The sequence below is a fragment of the Netta rufina genome (assembly GCF_964035555.1).
Source record: "Netta rufina genome assembly, chromosome: 16".
NCBI lineage: Eukaryota > Metazoa > Chordata > Aves > Anseriformes > Anatidae > Netta > Netta rufina.
Window position 1 is genome coordinate 11,483,708 of NC_140140.1, and position 21,061 is coordinate 11,504,768.

At 46.8% G+C, this 21,061-nt stretch overlaps 1 protein-coding gene across 1 annotated transcript; it reads right to left on the reverse strand.

Annotated features, from left to right (window-relative positions):
• Nucleotides 1–2,995: 2,995 nt before the first annotated feature.
• Nucleotides 2,996–20,653, reverse strand: APCDD1L (APC down-regulated 1 like). Its single transcript, XM_084296803.1, has 4 exons — nt 20,512–20,653; nt 8,272–8,401; nt 7,223–7,781; nt 2,996–5,085 (listed from the first exon to the last, which is right to left on the reverse strand). The coding sequence occupies exons 1-4, from the start codon at nt 20,546–20,548 to the stop codon at nt 4,321–4,323; spliced, it is 1,491 nt and encodes a 496-aa protein (XP_084152929.1). The 5' UTR covers nt 20,549–20,653; the 3' UTR covers nt 2,996–4,320.
• Between the last annotated feature and the right edge of the window lie 408 nt (nt 20,654–21,061).

The window sequence follows — 21,061 nt, forward strand, 5'->3', positions numbered from 1 at the left end:
ACTGAGCTCGTGCTTTAAATTCTTGTGCCTGCTACAGAAGCACAAAATTAGAAAGGCAACGTGTCTGAGTAGCTTATGTGCTAAAGAAGGTACGAAAGACTTCCATGTGCAGACCTAGTGCAGGAAGCTAGTAAATGTATTCAGAATGTTTGAAATGTCTTTATTTTCTCTTTTTGGGGGATAGTTAAAAGTGATAAAACTTGAAAAGTATTACATTAGAAGTTGAGGGGGAGGTTTTTTTAAGATGTGCCCATTGTTGTTTTTCAGCTGGTACCAACCTGCCAGTGCATCTGTGTTAGCTTGGTTTTTCTTCGTAAGGTACAGTAAGAAGGCAGATACGGATTTTACAGTTGAATAGAAGCCAGTGGTCAGGACTAATGTTTGTTGTTTATGTCCTAGATTCTAATACAGCTTTAGACATGGCAGTATTTGGCTTTGTCTTGGTTATGTTGGTTAAAGATAAAGGAATCACAGAAACTGGTGGTTTCTGTGGAATCCTGACTGCGTTCTGCTGGGCATGTGGCCATGCAAACTGCTAGTGGATGCAAGTGCTGCTTCAAAAGGGTGGCATAGCTTAGCAAATTTCACATCAGATGTGATAGTGAAGAAGAAATTAAATGGAAAGCTGAAACAGGATTGGCCATTTGCTAAGAGAAAGGTAGTAAATGGCCAAAAACCCAACAATTTTGCAATCGAGAACAACTGGCTAAAAGCCCGTCCTTATTCAGTGATGAAAAGAAGGGAAAAAATAAATGTAAAAAATAACAAATAAAATAAAGGGAAACAGTAATCAACACGAAATGAGTTATGAAGTGTAGAAAATCAGTAAGAAAAGCAATAGCCAAAGGAAAAGAATGAGCCAGAGTGCTTGGAGGGGATGATAAGAGCTGAAGTACAGGGGGAATCTTTGCAGTAGGATGAGGACCGTTACTAGATGCAGGTGGTGAAACTGCTAGTGATGAGGTAAGAGAGCTGAATTAATTCATTAGCAATGCTTAATAAAAAAATAAAAATAAATTACATTCACTGGGTCTAGAAAACCTGCATCAATACTTCCACAGGAGGTGTCTGAGGCTGTCTCTTACATGTAACAAGAGGAGAGGCAAGCAGGACAGGATGAGCTGGGTACAGTGCCTGGTTAGCCTGACAGCCCAAGGAAGGGATGGGAAAGGAAGCGAATGTTAGTGAAGGAGCGTAAACTAAGGAAGTCATTTCAGTCTATCTTTGTTTTTCAGTTTTCTTTGGGATTAAAGTCAATTGCAATATCTGCACCCCTACAAAGCCTGATGTGTTGTGATAATCACACATTTCAGAAGTGGTCTTTTAAAGAGAACCATAATGAAATGGGGATGCTCACAGAAGGCTCCTGCTGGGATCTGATACAATTCAGTGCTTCCATATCGCTGGTGAAAATACACACAAAATCTCTACTGAGAAAATGGTAACGTGACAAAAATACCCATACCCAGAACCAGAGTGAGTAAGAGCTCCACATGTGCTCCCAGTGCAGTCCCAGGGTGAAAGACTACTGACTAAGGACGTGTTCTTGTTTTGAATTATAGTTAGCAGTGGGTGATTGTACTTCTGTATGTCTCAGCTGTGAGAGCTGGGGATTTTGGATGCAATTTGGATATTTACATTTTAAGAGAGAAGCTGCATAATTGGACTGGGTGCAAAAAGAGATTCAAAAATTACTAGTGGAGTGTGAAAATGCCTTAGAGAGAGAGAGAACTCGGTTGGCTGAGTTTATCTACCAAAACTGAGAATGTCTTGATTACAGTGCACAAGTACCTTTACGCGGAAAAAATACTGAACACTGCAGCTCTCTTTGATCTTAGCAAAACAAGAATCACTGACTGGCAATCAGAGCCAGGCAAATTCAAATTGGAAAAAGGCACAAATTCTTGAGAGAATAACTGTGTAATGTTTCTCCAAAAATTGTGAACAGAACAATAAAAGTTGCAATATTTATGCAAATATTATTTTCATGGCTTTCCTTTCTTTTCAGAAGTATGCTTAAAGGGGGGGAAACAGGACAAAGAGGCTCCTGATGAGGCTTTCATAGGGAAGCTTAGTCAGCACATCCCATCTGCTGTGCGGGGTGGTGGAGCTGGATGTAAGCAGGTTCTCAGCTCCTGGAGCTGAGCTGTGGTGAGTGCTGCTGCAGGAGGAGCTGGGGCTTGCTCCAGTCTTTGGTTGTTTTGTAACTTTTTTACATGGCATTAATCCCATCACCACTTTGAAAGGATGTGTGGTCTCTGAGGTGTTTTTACATCATGCAGTAGCAATGCTGAGCACTTGCGAAGTTTAAACAATTTCTATGGTATGTAAATGAAAAAAAAAAATATTAGCACACAGATCTCATTTATCTCATTTGTGTGTGTAAGAATGTAGAGCAGGAATTGCGTTTCCCCTCTTTTCCCCACCCTCACAAGTACAAAGCTGCTCCCTGTTCTTGCCGTGGACATCTCTGGGTCCTGCTGAAATGCCTCCTTACTGATCTGGGGAATGGTAGCCTTTGCTTGGGGCTGCCACGAGTGATGGCAAACCGGTCTGCTGAGGGAAAAAATGTGTATGGCTCACATGAGCTGCAGCTCTGCTACCCTGGCTTGCCCTGATTCGTAGCATCCTAAGAGGGCATCCAAAGGAGACAAAGCCCTGCTCTCCAAAACGTGCTTCCAGTCTTTCAAACGTTTGCCCATGGATCTCCGTGCAGTAGCAGGCAACAAAGAACAGCAACCCTTAGAAACAGGGAGCTGTTCTGCCTGCTCTACTGATCCCCAGAGATGTCTCCCTCTCCATTGTCTGCAGATGGAACTGAAGACAAGTTAGCCAAGCTTGGCCTCTTTGTGTACCAAGTACAACTGTTTATGTGCATGATTAATAGCTGATCGTGCCTGAAACATGCAAACATGCTGACAACATTTCTGTCACAATTGTACGCATTTAATAAGCATCTCATTTGAATTATTAATGTACAATTTTCCCCCAAAAAAAGTATTTTATGTTATAAAACCCATAAATTATCTAAGTACAAGCTGCAAGTTTGTAAATACAGCATTAAGAAGGTAGCTATTGCATAGATGGTTTAACAAAAATATCCTTTGTAAGATATATAGGCTTATGTGGAGGGGATTTAGCTGCTGGAGGAGGTCTTCCCCAAGTAAGTTATGTGCTTCTTAGCTGCAGCAGACAAGGGAATGTAATTTCTTACTTTGTCCTTCTTGCTGGTGGAGCTCCAGTTGTCCTGGAGCTGGTCAGTTCTCTCTTCAGCCCCCTGTTCGCTAGAGGCAGGTTTATAAGCCATCTCTACGTGAACGCCTGGAAGTGACTTCTGATTGAAAAGACAGCTGGCTCAACAACCTGCGTGTCAGTACGCTTAGAGAGGAGACAGTGAAAATAAATGGCCTGGGAAGACTCATGAGTGATCTTGCACTTTGCACAGTGCCTGGCGAGTTGGAGTCCCGACTGGCAGTGCCTGTGCCTGCTGGACATGCGTGCAGCGCCGTGCTGCCTTTGCTGATGGACCAAGGCGCAGGCCTGCACTGCACTGGGAAAGCTGGACTAATGCAGCAAGGATGCAGCGTCTGCAGCGCTGTAAGGCTGAAAGTCGGAGCAGTTGTGCACACGCCTTCTCCATTTGCTGTATCATCTCTTATGACCAGAGTCAGGCATAGCAGTCTGTCAGGGTAATGCTCCGAGGGCGGTTTTTTTGTACACAGTTAAGTGGAAGACTGTATGTTGTATCTCCATGTGTGTACATACACACACAAACTGCAGAAAGGATCTATAAACCGAAAGGCCTGATTAACTGTGCCCTTACCAAGAGCACTTGCTGACTGTGGAGCTGTTGCTGACTGACACGGCAGATCAAATTTGCACAAACAGCAATAAGGAGTATGATGGGAGGGAACTTAACCTCAAAGAAACTCAGCAGCTGACACTTTGGATGTTTGAATTACATCTGAATCAAGCCCTTGATTAAATCTTAGCAGTGTCAAAAGCTCAAAGCAGCAATTGTAATTGATGTTGCTCTTTTTTTTCCCCTCATATTGCTAAATTATCTACTGAATGTGCAGTGCATCCATGTCACCACATTAAATTTTTATGCAGAGAAGAGGGGAGATTAGGCAATAAAGCCACAGGACAAACAGTACATAGGCATATCTTCTTGGCTTCATTCACTGTGTTTTGTTTTGTTTTTTTTAAAAGTGTTTCCAAATCTAAGTAAAACTGATTCCAGATGTACTCATTTGGAGGATATAAAAATGACACTAGCACCAAGACTATCTGGATTCTGTGCTGTACCTGAATAGATTGCTAGTCCCATCTTAAAAACTGCAGTGCTATAAACAATAAAAAGGCCACAGGCAAAGGTTTTAGTGCTTCACTGCCGTTAGCATCCTCTTCTCCCAAGTACTTTAGACTAACATAGTTAGAGAACTCCTCTGGCGCCCCAGCACACCGGATCAGAGGCGCCTGGTACGAGGTGGGTCGCTTGTCAGGACGGTCGGGACTGGATCCGTCCGTGGGCCTCTCGCCAACGTACAGCAGGCTGCGGTCTCTCGTGTCGTGCTCCGTTTTGAAGAGCTCGTACTCCGTGTGGGGCAGCTTGATGCCCAAAGCCAAGCAGCCGTTCGTCGGCGTTATATCCTGCTCCACCCCGGCACTCCAGGAGTTTGTCAGCCCGCAGCTGCCTGGCTCGGAGGAGTTCAGCATCATCACCGTTAGCTGGTCCATCGGCGTTACCCGAGCCTGCGTGACTTTAAAAGCCAGCTCCGTGCCGCCTCTCACTTTAGAGGAGGGGACGCCTTGGGTGTAACGCCCAGACGCGTAGATGGTGAAAGTCGGCTGCTTGCAGAGCGGGTCGGAGTAGTGGTAGTAGTAGCCTTCCCAGGTGTGGTTGTTACCGTGGAAGATGAAGTACCTGGTGAGGAACAGCACCGCGGGCCGCACCTCGCAGTGGGTGCTCACCCAGCTGCCGCTCAGCTGCATCGGCGGCTCGGCTCTGGCGGGGAGGATGGGGGGGTGGTGTTCGTCAGCTCTGTATATAATCCCACAGGCTGGGCAAGGATGCACATGGTGCTGCGGAAGACAAAGAACGGTATCTTTTTAAACTGATAAGCCAAAAAAACCCTTTCCAGAATACTCAAAAAGCTCACGCTCCCCTCTCCCACGCCAGGGTGTTCAACTGCAGCAAACTTGGCCCAAGGCAGCCAAGCAGATTAAGTGAGATAAAGAGCTGCCCGGGCTCCTTGCTATTCTGGTCCCCTGGGGAGGACAGAAGGGCTGTGCTCTGCGCGGGGCTGCTGAGGACATGCGGAGGACAGGGGGAGGACGGGGCAAGGGCAGAACTGCTGGACAGGCAGGGAGAGCTCCCCGGCCACCCCAGTCCGAAGGGAGGCAGAGGTTCACTGGGAGCTGCTGGAGCAGATGTGGCAGTGCAGAAGGAGAAGGAGAAGGAGAAGGAGAAGGAGAAGGAGAAGGAGAAGGAGAAGGAGAAGGAGAAGGAGAAGGAGAAAGAAGGAGAAGGAGAAGGAGCTGCCCCAGGGCTCTGCCCATGCTTTGTGTGACACTCCGAGTCAAAGCAGTCCTGCAGCCGATCAAATGCCAGAGGGTTGTTTTGGGGTGGCTTGGAACTTTTTCTGGTACTTCGTACATCACAACTGATTTATTTTTAAATAACCAGGGTTTGGACGTTATATCATTTTCTAGAACACGAGGTAATCTTTACTGAGCTGTCGTATGCAGCAAGGTTGAATAACTCAGTAGTTAACTGTAGGGTGGGTAATTTACATGCGAGTTGATTGGAGTCTACTGTAATTTAGCCATTTTCAGCTTGTTTTACTGCTACTGTCACGTTAATGAGTGCTGACAGTACACAGTACATTATGGCTAAATAATCCCAGAAGTTGGCAAATATATATGCTCTCCTTAGACAGGAAATTCTTTGATAATGAAAGGTAATTTGGGGAGAATGGGTTTCTTTAAAAGAGGTATAAATTTAAGGGAATAAGGGTAATATTTTCATAAAGAGGGTTAAAAAATAATTCCTAACATAGCTGTGTAGCTCTCACTAGTGCAGGCAAATGGATATTAGTTCGGTGAAAAAAGAAAGAAAAAACCCCGTGCCCAATAAAATTATCACTATAGACATGAAGCCAAAAACCTTACTTGCTTAAACCAGTCGTGTGAAGTTATTTCTAATGTATGGCAGCTTCTAATTATCGCCAAGTGGTGACATCATGTGCGGGTACATTGGAGAGCTGTTAGCTGATTAATTACAGTGCTATATTCAGAGAGTGAATTTCAGTATCTTTAGGTTTGGTTTTAAATTAACTTTTAGAAGTGTTTATGTTTACCATCTGGTTTTGCTCATATATATGGTTTTGGCCCAGGATAACACAAGTTTAACCAATTTGAGAAGGTTATTTTTTGAGGGGGAAAGGGGTGTTGCTCTGTGGTTTTCTTTTTCCAAGTCCAGTTGCTGTTGTTTGGGGTGTGGGGAAATGTTGCCCCTCAAAAGCTGCACACAAAAGATTTTTTTTCAATTAATTGAATTCCATCTAGACTGTAAAGTTCTAAGAGGATTTTTTACCCCATCTCACTACTCAGTAATTTCTGAATTGATAAGCTGTGATTCAGATAAAAATACGCTTTCCTGGAAACAAAGTAAAATATAAAATAAAAAGCAACCAGGTCTCCTGCTCAGTTTTATTTATGTCAAACTAAAAGTTAAATCTCAGTGTAATAGCGTTACTCGGAGCAACTTCCTCCTCTAATGGCATTACACTGAGGAGCAATGATTTAATGGCAGACACTTGCTTCCTCGCTCCTCTCGAAACCTGAAGGACATGACAAAGAGTGAGAGAGGGATGGAAGACAAACAGCGCGTAGGCAGCCTCTAATGATGTGCAGCCCAAAGCTTTCACTGACTGTGGTGCAGGAAACTAGGAAATTGCATTTCCTAGGAAAACAGAGCCAACGAAAAGCCATTAACTCCAGGCTCGTGCCATTGCAGGCTTATTTCTTATGCTGTGCACCCACACCCGTACCCTGCATGTCTTCCTGCAGGTCTGTGGGATAACAAGGGCTTGAGGTGCAGGCAATCAGTATTTTAATAGTATGAAAATAACGTGTGCTTCGCAAAGCCCAGTGAACTGATGAGGGGAGAGCTGGGCATCTGCTCGCGATAGGGCCGGTGCAAAAGCATTGCTCTTACCACAGCGCTCTGCAGCGGTCGCTGGTAACCAGTCGGTCGGTAGTGGAGCCTCTCCAGCCAGTCCGTGTGAATGTCCCCCAGGTACAGCTCTTCCACCAGCTGGCTGCCACTCTGCTGCGGCTCCAGCAAGGGCTGGTAATGCTTCTCCACCCGCACGAGGCTGAGCTCGTGCATAGCAAAGCCCAGGGCCGCGGTGCAGTCGCGCTCGGACTTGGCACTCAGCAGTTCGTAGAGGGCTCCGGGAGCCCAGGTGCGCCCCGGCGGCAGGAACCCGCTGCAGCCCTCGCTCGAGGTCTGGTTGATCCAGGAGGCCACCTCCCGCATGGCTTTCTGGCTGTGGAAAACGATGCCGACTTTGTGGAGGTGGTAGTCGGCCTCGGTGGCCCCGCGGGTGATCCAGGAGGCCTGGCGCAGGCGCAGCTTGCCCTTGATGACCAGGGAGTATGAGGGCTCCCGGCAGGAGGGGTCCCAGTAGTAGAACTGGTAAGCCTTGAAGAGGCGGTTGGCATAGAAGAGGTAGGATCGGGTGAGGAACTCGGGGCCCGGCCGCACCTCGCACCTGGGGACGGAGGCAGGGGTGAGCACGGGGCACAGCAGGTGGATACCCTGCATGGAGCAGGATGGGGTACAGCGGGGTGACATGGGATGAGGACACCCAACATGGGTGAAATTGGGGTATGGAGAGCGCAGGGGCGAGCGTGGGGGTGAGCAGCACTGGTGGCAGCGCTCAGGTGGGTGATTTTGAGCACCTGCTCCCCAAACCCTGGGCAACCTGACCTAGCGGGTGGTGGCCCTGCCCGTGCCAGGGGGCTGGAAACAAGTGACTTTTAGGGTCCCATCCGACCCGAGCCATCCTGCAATCCTGCAAAATCCCACGGGTGCTGGTGGCACACTTTGGGCATGACACCGCGCTTTGTGCCCCGGGGATGGGAGCTCTGGGGAGGGGGGCAGAGGCAAGAGGGCTGCCAGAGGGCTCGGGGCGGGGGGCACTGGGGGTCTCGGGGGTGGAAGAGGAAGAGGAGGAGGAGGAGGAGGAGGAAGGTCCTTACCCGGTGGACACCCAGCGGCCCTCCAAGCGGGGCGGCAGCCGCGCCGCGATCCTGGCGCCGTCCTGCAGGTGGCGGAGCTGCTGCCGGCACCGCGGCTCCCAGCGCAGCGGCGGCTCCGCGGCAGCGCAGGCTGCGAAGGGCCGGGGGAGAGAAAATGGGGGCGAGGGAGAAAGAAAAAGGGAGGAAAAAAGGGCGTCAGCGGCGCGGAGGGTGCGCCCCCTCCGCTCACACCCAGCCGCGGGGCCCGGCAGAGCTCCCGGGAAGGCCCCGGGGGGTGCTCGGGGATGGGGACCCCGCTGAGGGCACCCCCAGCTGGACCCAAGCACCCCCAGCTGGGCCCCAGCACCCACGGGTGGGCACCCACAGCCAGGCCCTGCCGAGCAGGACGGGCACAGACCCTGTTAAGCACCGTGGCCCAGAAACCTCCTGGGTTACGTTCACCAGAAGATCCAGTCAGACGCTGACACCCCAGCCGGGTTAGCGGAGAAGCGAGTGGTTGGTTAAGGATAACGAAATTTTATTTATTTAGTGTTTTCTAGCTTTGGTTTGAACAAAATGCAGGCATATTTTTAGATGAAGTCTTCGAATCAAACTGAGCGTGCTTTGTTCCTGTTCTCTCCCTCTCCGAAGCTATTGTTGAAGCAGTAACTGGAACGGGGAATTACAGCATGGGAACATTAGACTCGCCTGTCGCCCGCCATAAGGACAGTAATTCTGTCACTTACCTCATTTCCCATAACAACGGATGTTATTGGCTTAGGGAATGTGCGAACACTCAGCTAAATCCTGAAGACCTTTGCATGCACACACACATATATATGCATATATTCCTATATGTTATTCACTCTTTACTTAGGCAGACTTCTGTGGCACTCACCGTGAGTTTGCTTCAGTAAGAAACATGGGATTTGCCCCTGTAACAATGTGAAACGAGTTCCCAGCACAGCTCCTGAAACCCCACCGATTTTCTGCAGTTGGACAAGTGTCAGTCAGGCAAAGCCAGGTCCCGCAGCCTGGTGCGGTTCCAGTCCAGCACTGCCCTGGGTTTATTAGCCCAGCCGGCGTTCACTCGCCCGAGCTGTGCTTTGCAATTTTTGTAGTAGTGTGCTGGAAAATTTCAAGCCAACTTTTATGGATTTTGCACATGTAATCCATTCCTCTCCTCACTCAAGATCACGACTGGAGATCTGATCAAGATCTGATCTTTGTGTACTCCATAACAAATCGCAACTGCTCCTCCTAGTCCCCGTGAGCCAACGCCTTCGTATAACCTGAACCACGCCGTGATCTTTGTAGGGAGCTTTGTTTAAACCAAACCTCTCATTGGAAGGGAAACCCAAACCATCTGACTGTACGTGAGGGAAGGAACCGCTGCAATCACAAAGGGCCTGAGCCAGGCTGGGAGGGCACAAGCACCTCTCTGAGCAGCGCCCTTGTAACAAGAAGTGTTTGCGAAGGCAGCTAGCACATGTGGGTCTGCTGTCAACCATGGGCAAGACTACATACAAGCGGCTGAGCAACGTCAGCAAAATTCCCTGGCTCAAAAGCTTGGGATGTAACACCAATATAAACAGTCGGGGCCAGATTCACAGCTGGGGTCTACCAGGGAGGCTCCCTCGATTCCCAGCAGCCAATATATTCCGAGACAGGAGCCTCTCCTCTCTGGCATCAGTGTGTCCTCCACGCACACGGGGTCAACTGCCTGCTGAAAATCTTTGGCATCTGTTTGCCACAAATACACACAAGCCCTACACCAAGCCAAACAGCAACTCAGCAAATAAACCCTTGTGCAAGTCAGAGGCTCCTGAACATGTGGCAAAGCAGAGGCATTTCCATTCAAATGGTATTTTATTACTGATCTAATACTATACAACTTAAGATTTATAGACATAAATTGATACACAAATTGAGTCTCTTCGCTACAGACCTGCCGTTTGCAAAGGTTTTACACATCACAGTAACAGCATCTTTGAAATGCATTTGTGCAGATTTTAGCACACAAACCCTTAAACTATCACAGGTCACAAAGGGAATAACCACATGGAAAATGAAGCCCCCAGCTAAGCAGGGGAGCAGTAACAGAAGCAGCCTACCTACCTAAAGGCTAGTGAAACCAGCCATGGATGTTCTGGTACCTCACTATGCACTGGAGTGCATAAACTAGCTGGAAAGACATATTATTAGTGTTAAGGGGTCTTTCTGGAGCAGACTTACAATTGTACTGTTTTAATCATCTGTAAGGGCTTGACATGGCGAGCAGGGATAGCCAGCTCCTTCACAATTGCTTTCATAGTGCTTCCTAAAGAGCAGTTCCTGTGAGCCCTCATATGAAAAGCAGACAATATTGAATGACAAAACTCATTGTTATTAGTTACGCCTTCATTTCAGGATCTCTGTGGGTGCCCAGGGTTAGGGCTCTGCACTTTCATCCCACTTCTGCCATGACTTTGCTCTGTGCCCTCAGGAAAATTTACTCCCGTGTATGCCTTACCCCTGTGTGCTTCTTTACACAGCTGCAAAATACACCAAGCTTCATCTGCCTGCCCTATCATGAGGCCTAATTACTGGCAAAGCTTTTGCAGATCTTTCAGTTCAAGGACAGTCCAGACTGAATTACACTTAAAGACACATGAAATCATTATCCTAGAGAATACTGTAAACTAAAAAATAACTGTATTTGGATTAGAGGTAACAGACTATACAGGCCAAATTTGCTCTTGCTCATAACCACAGAAAGACTCCAGAGGTGTTGGTGCAGTCTATAGTTATACCGAAATAACAGTGCAAAGTATAGCCGCATGCTGAACTTGCTAACTGCTGTGTGTGTGTGTTTATTGCAGCAGAAGCTTCAATATTTGACTGAACCCTTATTGCTACTTTTGGCAGAAACACCAAAAGTCTACATTGTTTGAGAGCACAGACACTTTGGCAACACCATCACAAGATTTTGACACGTTCAATAGAAATGGGAATTTTTATAATCAGGATCACACTCCATGGGAAAAAAAAAAAAAAAAAAAAAAAAAAGAGAGAGAGAGAGAGAAAGAAGAAAAAAAGAAAGAAAGAAAAAAAAAAGCTCCAGAATGTAAACATTTGACATGATAGGAATTCCTAAGGATTTTGTCTTACTTAACTGTACACAAGACTCCAAGCTGGATGCATCCTCAAACCAAAAGCTACTGGCTTGTATCCAAATTTTGTGGCTGCTTTTCTCTCTCAAATACTCCAAGCCCAGTCCCACCAGATCCAAACAGTCTTTCAACTTGGAAAAGTTCAGTTCCAGACCTAAAATCTGTAGTTAGGGCACATTTCTATTCCAAGAGCAGCATAAAGTGGCTGTCACTCATATGTCACTCTGTTACTCAGCCCCTGGGGAAGCGCATCAGGGCAGCTTCTCTCTCTGTCAAATTGACTGCTTTATAGAGTTGTTATTGGGGGGGAGGAGGAGGAAATTATTCACAATTCATCTTCAAGACAAAAATACCCATTCATAGGAAAATCTAAAAAAACCTTCAACTGTGATCTCTTCCACTCACTCGTTATCCTGTCTGTCTGTATTGATTAACCACAAGCGTTTCCAGAGAGCTCCTCAGTGCAGCAGCTAGACAAAACAGTATCTTTTTCCAGCTTTCTGGTGCGTGCTGCATCCAAAGCACTGGCCCAAGGTCTCCAGGCAATAGGGCTGCACAAGCTCTCAGGCAATTAGGAACGCCAGTACCCAGGAACGGAGGCTGATCCCTGGAATCAGCAGAAACTGGATCAAGCCTTGAGGCAACTGCAGTAGCAAATACTAATCAATTCTTCCATACGCTCATTTGTATAAGCAACTTTTAGAAAAATCAGACCCGCAGCATCAAATGATACAAAGGCAGAACTGGAAATTCCTACACACAGTAAATTCTTGGTAAAATTAGGACGAAAGATTCCTAGGCAATGGCCAAGCCTGAAATGAGAACCTGCCACGGGGGCTGTGCTACAAACTACTGTATGCTGCAGATTCAGACCCACTTCTCTGTTATGAAGGAAAAAAATACCAGCCAGGAGAGAAATACTGTAACATGCCTTGTTGGAAACAAATCTTGTTTGTGTTCCTCCACACAGATTGACTTTGGAAAAAAGCAAAGTTGAGTCACACATCTGTTTCTTTATAAATGGAGAAGAAAATGCATACATTAGAGTTTGCACCAAATTAGTTACTGCAGATCAACTCTTCTCCAGAGCTAGATTGCTTAATCTGTTACATGTTATTGCCTCCTATGGCCAGAATTTATTATTTCAATTTATAAATCTAATGTTTCAGTTAGTCACACATTCACAGGGATAAGATCAGTGCCTGAAGTCATGGAGCATTACACATTTCTTCATTTAGAGATGACATAAAACCTTTGATATTTTCTAAGGAATGTTCAGACTGGAATGAAGTGGATGATAAGAAACATATCGATATATTCTGCATGCACAAATTGTACTTATCCACACAGACATCATTAACAGAGCAAAACAGTGTTTCCTTAGTGTTTTTCTCTCCTGAGAGCATGCAGAATTGATTTTGGGTTAGCCACTAAAGGAATAAGCATTCTTTCAAAAGCAAAGATGTCTGTATTAAGCAAATCGATTTCTCTTGCATTTGTGTGGAGATTAAGTTAGTGGTGCTTTTTATTCGCTCAGAATAAGGCATTCCCAGGAGAACAATTCTGTGGGAAGATATATATTTTATTTTATAATACTATAAAGTTAAAAAACTTAAATATAACCCACTGGGGGTGGAATACTGTATCACATCACAGTTTTGCATTTTGCTTATCTGCAAACTAAACCCAGTTCAGCACAGGACTTAAGCACACGCTTAAGTCTAATTGGTTTCAGTGAAACTTAAGCATGAGCTTCAAATTAAGCCAGTTCATGAACATTTTTCCTGATTAGTAATGCCTCCCTGAACTGATGCCAGAATGTGGTCAAGTGGTTGAGGGACGATGCCAGTGCTTTCACTGGAGTACTGTTTGGCTTCTGGAAAAGTATTTCTATTATTCAACCCTTTTCTTATTTGTCAGTAAAATGGGTATAGTTATATATAGCTTTTTTACCAGTTTGATGCTCAGTTCATGCTATTTGCAAAATGCTTTGAATTCACTAGAAGTTTCGCGGTATTCTTTCAGGGGTGGCACAGTAAGTGTATTACATATGTTAGCCATCATTGCAGAATAACTATATATGAAATTCTGCAGATCCTAGGAGGGAACTCAGCTCACTCAAAAGTCCCAAGGAGACCAGGATTTTAGAGAAGAACTTTCTGAAACATACTTTCACCCCGTAACTTTAAGCATATTAAAAAAAAAAAAGTTCAGACGCTGTATTAAATGGCTTTAGCCTAGCTGTCTTCTGAGGCTGTGATCTTTGTCTGATTTGTTTCATGTCCACGATTAAAATAGTGAAGCACTTCTGGTGAGTTGACTAGAGGTTTTTAAGGCACTAGAGAGGTAAATATTTTACTCTTGGAATCATGGAGCCATTTGTTTCTCCTGTAAGTGTCATGTCCAGGGACAGATGACAAGACAGATGGGATTTGCAGCAGGGAAGGGAGAAGATTTTCTCTCCCGCATCCCAGAGATCCTCTTCAATATAAACTACATTTACATAAAATGGCTCTTAAAACTGCTCTCTCTGGCTGTTTACCCTGAAGAAGAAAACCAGGCCTAACACTGTCAATGGGATTGCAGGGCTTGATCCCACTTTCACTGGAGTCATAAATAGGAAAGATCCCGTGACCGTAACTACACAGCATCAGGCCCTTATTCAGAAAATGCCCTTCCCCACAAGCTGGCAGTGAGCACTCGCTGGAAGAATGAAGGGCACAAAGGAGAAATGGGATACGGCCTGCTGTCTCCCCAGATGGAGCAAGCACAACGAGGCACGGCACTTGGCACAGAGGACCAGGGCAGCGTGATGTGAAACAACAGCCCCAGCGGTGGGTGTGAGCACATCCTCCCACAAAATATCTCCCGGGGTTAACGTTGCCCACGGTGCCAGGCCTTTTGGTTACACGACGGGGCCTTACTCGCCATGCCCATGCCGGCCTGGCAGCCCGCAGGCTCCATGGAGCCACCTCAGCCCTTCCTCCTTCCTCCCTCCACCCTGCAGGCACCATGAGGCCTCAGCAAGAGGCCTTCTTACGCCTCTCCCACAGCTAAAACAGTCCAAGGCGAACGATTTCCTCAAGAACAGCTGAGCAATGCCATATGGCCAGACAGTCCCCAGCTGGCCCAGCCGCTGTGGGCAGCAGCAAGCTGTCTGCTGCCAGCCCCGCAGCAGGGACCAGGCAGCGGGCAGGTGTCCCGTGCCAACTGAGAGCCCCGGCCACGGCCACTGAAACCCACAGCACGGAGGGGAAGGGGTGGTTAATCAGAAGAGTTAAGAACTAATGGGATAATTGCTACTTGCCTCCTTTTTTCAGCGTTGGCAAGCACTGAAAAAAAGCAACTGGGTTCAGGCAACACTAACACATTGTGACCTGTGTTAAGCTCTGACCAGTATTGCCGCAGAAGTCTGGCACAGAGAAACACTGAAGTAAAAGGCAACAGAAAGTGAAGGGAAGAAGGAGAATGCTCGAGCTTTTTTCCTTGAACAGAGTGAGAGTTTAAATTTGATTTCGGTGACATGGGGGAGATCAAAGTGCGATGATCTCTAATTCCCTGGACACCTGGATTGGGGAGTCCAGTGAGAACAGCTGGAGGAAGGCCTTTCCTCTCCAAACCAAAAGCAAACCTGCTCAGTCCAAGGCCAAACAACACCCTAGGGGTACAACTGTGACTCAGTTAAATTCTAACCAAAATTCATATTCTAACCAAATGGGAAATATTACATCTATCTTCTTTAATTTAGATAAGATGGAAACTCATTAGAAAATATAGCGCATGGTTTCAAAATTCATGGCACACCATCATTTTGAATGTATAGAGCACCCATGCTGTTTTGACAATTCCTTCAAACCCTTGCACAGGCACTTTATTAGTGGCTATTGTGGCCATTTTTAATAGTGATGGCTAAGCATATTTTTTCCCAGAGTGCTTTGAAGAGCGGAACTGGTAATCAGGCAATGGCTTGGCTATAAAATGCCCACGTCATTTTAAACATCTAAATCACTCACATGGACCGTAAGCACAGAGAAGACCACCCACCACATAATATTAACATAAATATAGCATTTACCCAAAGCAAAATGAGCAACTGGAACTGGCGGGAGTTGAGAGCAGAACAACAAAAAACGATTAGGGGGTGGGAGGCATTGAGTTACGAAGCAAGATTTAAGAGAGCAGAGTGCATGTAGCCTGGCTGAGTGACAGCTGGGGAGAGATGGACATGATAACAGCCTATAAATATTCACAAAGCATAAACACCAAGGAAGGGAAGGAATTCCTTACACTGAATAAAGAGGTTCTGTTGGGAGTGAATGAAGAGGGGAAAAAATGTGGCTTGTATATCAGGGTGAACTTCTCAAGGCACAATCCAGTAGGCAGCATAAGTCCACTTGCTTGGCAGGATTTTGAGGGGTTGAACAAAGCTTTAGCACAGCAGGGAATAACCCGCTCTTGGCAGGGAGTTGGCGGGATGCTGAGAGTGGCCTTTCAGTCTCCCACTGCCATGGAGCAGTCCCAGTCCCTGGCTCCCACGGGAGACAGCTGCTCCCCTGTGTAAGCTCATTGTTTGTCATCCTCCTCATTGAAATCGCCTCCACAGGACCAGAAATATGGGCCAGAAGCACCAGGGCATTTAGGTCCATAATGACATACATGACCACAGTAGGTTCTAACTGCTGGACACAGCTGGGAATCTCAGTGTGTCCCTGCAATGTCAAGTTCTCACTGCTGAAAATCTAAGTCCAGGAAATTAGATTATAAACCCTCTAAAAAAAGAACGATCCTTTTGTTCTCTCCTTATTTAGCACCTAACACAATAGGACTCTTGGCACTGCTGCAAGTATACTGTTTATAGTAATAAAAATAGGATCTAATGGGATCTAATAGTCTGAGGCTACTTGGCTCCCACAAAACCAAGGAGGAGAAGGGCATTCAAAAGCAGTTGTAGTGGAGGGTATCCTCAGAGAAAGAGGTTCATGCTCAAAGGTGGTAAACTGATACGCATCCCACACCAGAAATATGCACGCATGTTTAACTTAGAATCACAAGTGACCACAGAAAAAGGTTACTTGTTCAGCTGAAGCAGAGAATTAAAGTTACTTCTAACATGTGTTTTGGGGTCTGGGTGTGGTTTCTAGATAGCCTGAAATTTCAGTCTACTGTTTTGCCTGTCAACATTAGCCAAGTTTTGATGTGTTCCAGTTCTCTTAAACACTGCCGACAGATGCTGAAATCAAAGCTGACATTCAGCCTACGCACTGCATAATCTAATAAAGGGACTCGCGCTACTCAAAATTAACAAAACTTAGGATTTTTTCACAGCAAAACTTTGCTGTCGCTTATATTTTCACTCACCTTTTCCAGGGAGTCTAACCAGGAAAAAAAAAATCTGCGAGAAAGAGCTTTAAAAATGAAGTGTCATCATGGTTTTGTATTAGCAGGACAGAAGAGACACTTAAAAGCCATAACCTGTGTCCAGCACCTGTGGATTTAGTAAGTGGGAACAAGGTGAATCCAGTTCTCCCAGTGGTGAGCTTGGAGTATAAGTTGTGCTGACTACAGGGGCAAAAGCTCATTTCCAAGGATCTCTGTCTTTGATACGGACAAGACCAAGACGTCACAGTGCTTCATATCAACACAGTAGAAACCGTGGGGAGGGATTTTTTAAGTGACTGATCAAATGGGTGCACTTATGCTTAAGGCTTCATTTTAAAGACTAGACTTAAGCAAATCTCTTTGAACCCTCAGTGGTGAGATTTCTCTTGTTGATTTATGTACCATCACACCAGTTCTGAGTCAAGAGATGTTGCTGAACTGATCCAAATGTCTCTCTTACAGTGCCATAGGAGCTGAGCTTCATAGCAGCATTCTCACTTTCAGTTCAACTCAAACCATGATTATTTAAAAAGCTGTTCAGTGAAAATGAAAAAACATCAGCATGAAAGACATTATCACACCATCACCCTGGTAAAAATAAAAAAATAAAGATGTATTTGAACCCCTTTATCACTTAACAATCTGGAGCTTTGGCTTTTCACATAGACATCAGATTTTTTTCCTAATACACAGAAACACAACTTTCCCAATTTCACACTTTACAGCATGAGACCTTTTAACTCCCTAAAGAAAAAAAGAGAAAAAATAACAGATTGCAGATTACTAACCCCTCAGATGTTACACAATTTAAATTGGGTAGAGAAGGAGCTGTCGTATGAATCATATTTTCAGGTTCTGGCGGAACCCTTAGCCTACAGGAAAAGGGTTACATTTTAAAATTCCCACTTTATCACTGTCAGTTTCTTGGTATTATTGTAGCTGAGATGCTCTTTCTTAAAATCACAGAGTTCGTAATTCTGTTTTCACAGCCTTATCTTCCTTAGCAAATAGGTAAGAAAACCAGAGGTACTGTGTAACAGTATTGTGTAGGTGCTTCCTAATTTTGAGGTTGATTATAGCAGTGATGGTATCTCATCCATGAAAGCGTTGTTTTTATAGATGACATATGCTGTGTTGTGGGGAAACACAGGATCCCATTGAAAGCAAAATCTCTTTCCAAACTTTGTTCTGCCAGATGCAGCCTCCCCTAGCATTGGATTCCAGCTTTGGTTTTCTTCATAGCAATTTCTGGCTTTTGAAAATCTCCTTACTCAACAATTTGTGCTTGTGGGGAAAATATAGAAACCACACGATATTTTTTTCACTTGTGCTTTTTTTACATCTCAGCCCTGTTTTTATCTATATCCATATACTTTGAAACATGGCTAACCTATCATTATGGAAGAACAAATAGAGTCAAATCACACAACCCAGCATAATACATTAGTTGTTGATTTTTTGGCCAGCTAGAGAAATGAAGAAGAAAAAAACACCAACTTGGAAAAAATAAATTAGCAAAGTAAACATTGCCCCAAACAAACATTTGATCCAAAGACAATGATATTAATTTCCTAGTGGGTATAAAATATATATGTATGTGCAAATACATACATCTAGATTTAATTCACTGCTATCATTTAGAGGATTCTCTTCCTAATCACGCAAATGAATACAGCTGCTGATCTTATCTTATCTTACCCCATCACAGTTATTTTCAAATTTAAAATAAACTTTGGAAGCAAGAATAGATCTTTTATGTTAAAACCATGGTGGAGAAGCTACACATGAAAAATATCAGTGTGGTGTTATTGGAATGTAAAGACTTTAATGAAAGCTTAGGTAAAAACTCAGCAAGTCTCTCGGGACATTTCCAAGAATGAGTGATTCTTTGCTGGAGGAGACTCCAAAATCTGATCCAGTTACCTAACTGAAGCATTTTTTCAACTAATTATGCGCTGGTGTCATACTGATGTTCAGTTTTATGCAAAATTCAGAATACCAGTCTTGCTCACACTGAAGTCACTGGCAAACCTTGCTTTGGTTTTAATGAGTTCTGGATCTGACTTAGCTATTTAAACATATGTTTTAGGGTCCAACTTCTGTTCTTACTGAAATCAGTGGAAAATTTATCACTGACATTAGATGGAAAAACGTTGGGTTCTAATTAGATTGGACTAAAACTGTATGACAATTTAAGAAAGCATTCTAATTAGACTTGTATGTGTAATCTTTCATAATACAGTATAACAGATCTGTAAGCAGAGCAACTTGAATTAATGAAATCTATAGAGAGGCAGAATACTTATTTCTCAACCTGTGAAGCCTTGTATTTGGGGGACACTGTATGACGAAGATCCCAGATAAGGAGAGCAGAAAAGTAACCTTATACAAATGCAAATACTTATGCAAATAATTTCCAGTAGCTGTCACTACACAGTTCTTCTGCAATGCTCACTTAACAGAGCTCCAAGTTTAAGAGGCCAAGTAAGTGTGATAGTGTGCTGCCCAAAGACTCAGAGGAGTAAAGCAAGTGGTAGAAGGGAAAGGAAGGAAAGGAAACCCAGCTGTCTGGATATCCAGGGTCCAGGCTGCACAGGGGGCATGGGAGCTCTCTCCCCACCTTTCTCTTCACCTGTTCAGGGGTGTGGAGTTTCACTCAAGTGTCTCCCGTGCATTGCCTAGGAAAACACTGTCCAAGGATGGGGAAGCATTCCCCAGGCTCTGCTCTTTGTCATAAACAGAAATCACTTTGCCTTTTTCACAGCACAGTTGTCTTTGTTCTACCATGTAGCCTCTTTAGCCAGAACCTTTTCTTCTGAAACTGCTCCAGGAGCTGTGGGGTTGCAAGAAGCCTTAACGAAAGGCGGCTGCAAAGATGCAGCCTGCGCTGCTCGGGGGGAGGGGGGGGGGGTCGGTACAGCTGGGGCTCCGTGTCCCTGGAGGAGACTTCTGAAGCAGTCCCAGGCCGGGGCAGGTGCTGGGCTCCCTCCCAGGGATGTCTCCCAGCAGCTCTGCAAAGCCACTGGGAATCCCCTGAGCCCTTCCTTGAGCCACGCCGAGCTGCAGCGCTCCCCGTGCTCTGCCGGCCGGCCGGGAGCGAGCGGCGATGGCGGGGGGGCTGCTCCCCAGCCCTGCCACCCTCCGGCACCCCCAGGCTGCGGGGAGGCGAGGAAGGGACAGGTTTGGGCAGAGGGTCCCGCAGCCTGGCACCCTGCACCCAGGGGCAGAGAGGGGACCCTGGGCGAGTTGTGCCCCCCGGCACAGCCACACACACCGGTCCCACAGCCCGGCAGCATCCCCGGGACTCCGGGCTCCTTCCCGGGGCTCTCCCTGCGGGAAGCGGCGCTGCGAGGAGCAGGAGCACGGCCGGGGATGTCCCGGGGAGCGGGGCTGAGGCTCCGGGTGCCTCCTGCCCGGCCTGGGGCTGCGGGGGGCACCCCGGGACCCTCGGTCCTGCAGCACTGAGCCCCGCTGGAAGATTTCTTTTAAGTCCTTTCACTCCCGGCACCTTCCGTGCTGCTTCTTCGCACCCGCCTCGCATCCCTCCTCCTCAGCTGAGGAACTGCTGCGCTCCGCTCTCCCCTCGCCCTCTTCACCCACGCTCCCTGCAGCCTCCTAACAACCCCCTGCCCGCCCTCCCTGCACCCTCCTCGCCACCCCCCTTTTGCTCCCGGTGGAGCACCCCGAGGGGGCGACCCCTCTCCCACCGCCACCCCCCGGTGCCACCTACCTAGGAGCAGCCCTGCGAGCCACCAGCACCGGAGCATGGTGGGCGCCCTGGTTCGTGTCGCCGAGCCGCCGGCCGAAGAGGGGCGATGGCCGCCGGTGCCCGGGGAGCTCAGCGGGGAGCGGCGCCCGGTGGCGGCGCAGCCATGGGCGGCCCCCGGTGCCCGCGGCGGGGGGACCCTGGCTTCAACCCGGCGGGAGCTGGGAAGGAGGCTCCGGAGCGGTCCCCGTGCTCAGCCACAAGCTTGCGAAGAGGGGAAAAAATATATATTTAAAAAGGGAAAAAAAAAAAAAAAAAAAAAAAAGCAACTCAACCCCCGCCTTCGCTGTGAAGTGCGTCCCCCCCACACACACACACCCCCCCGGCTGCTGATAGCTCTAATGGAGCTTGGCAGCCGCAGGTTCAAGTTGCCAGAAGAGGTGGAGACTCCGCCGCCTGCGCCCCACAGGCGGCCGCGCATCGCACACGCCGAGGGGGCTGCCCCGCCGCGGCTCCCCCGGCACCCCCGGCACCGGCACCCAAAGCACCGGCACCCCCGGCACCGGCACCCCTG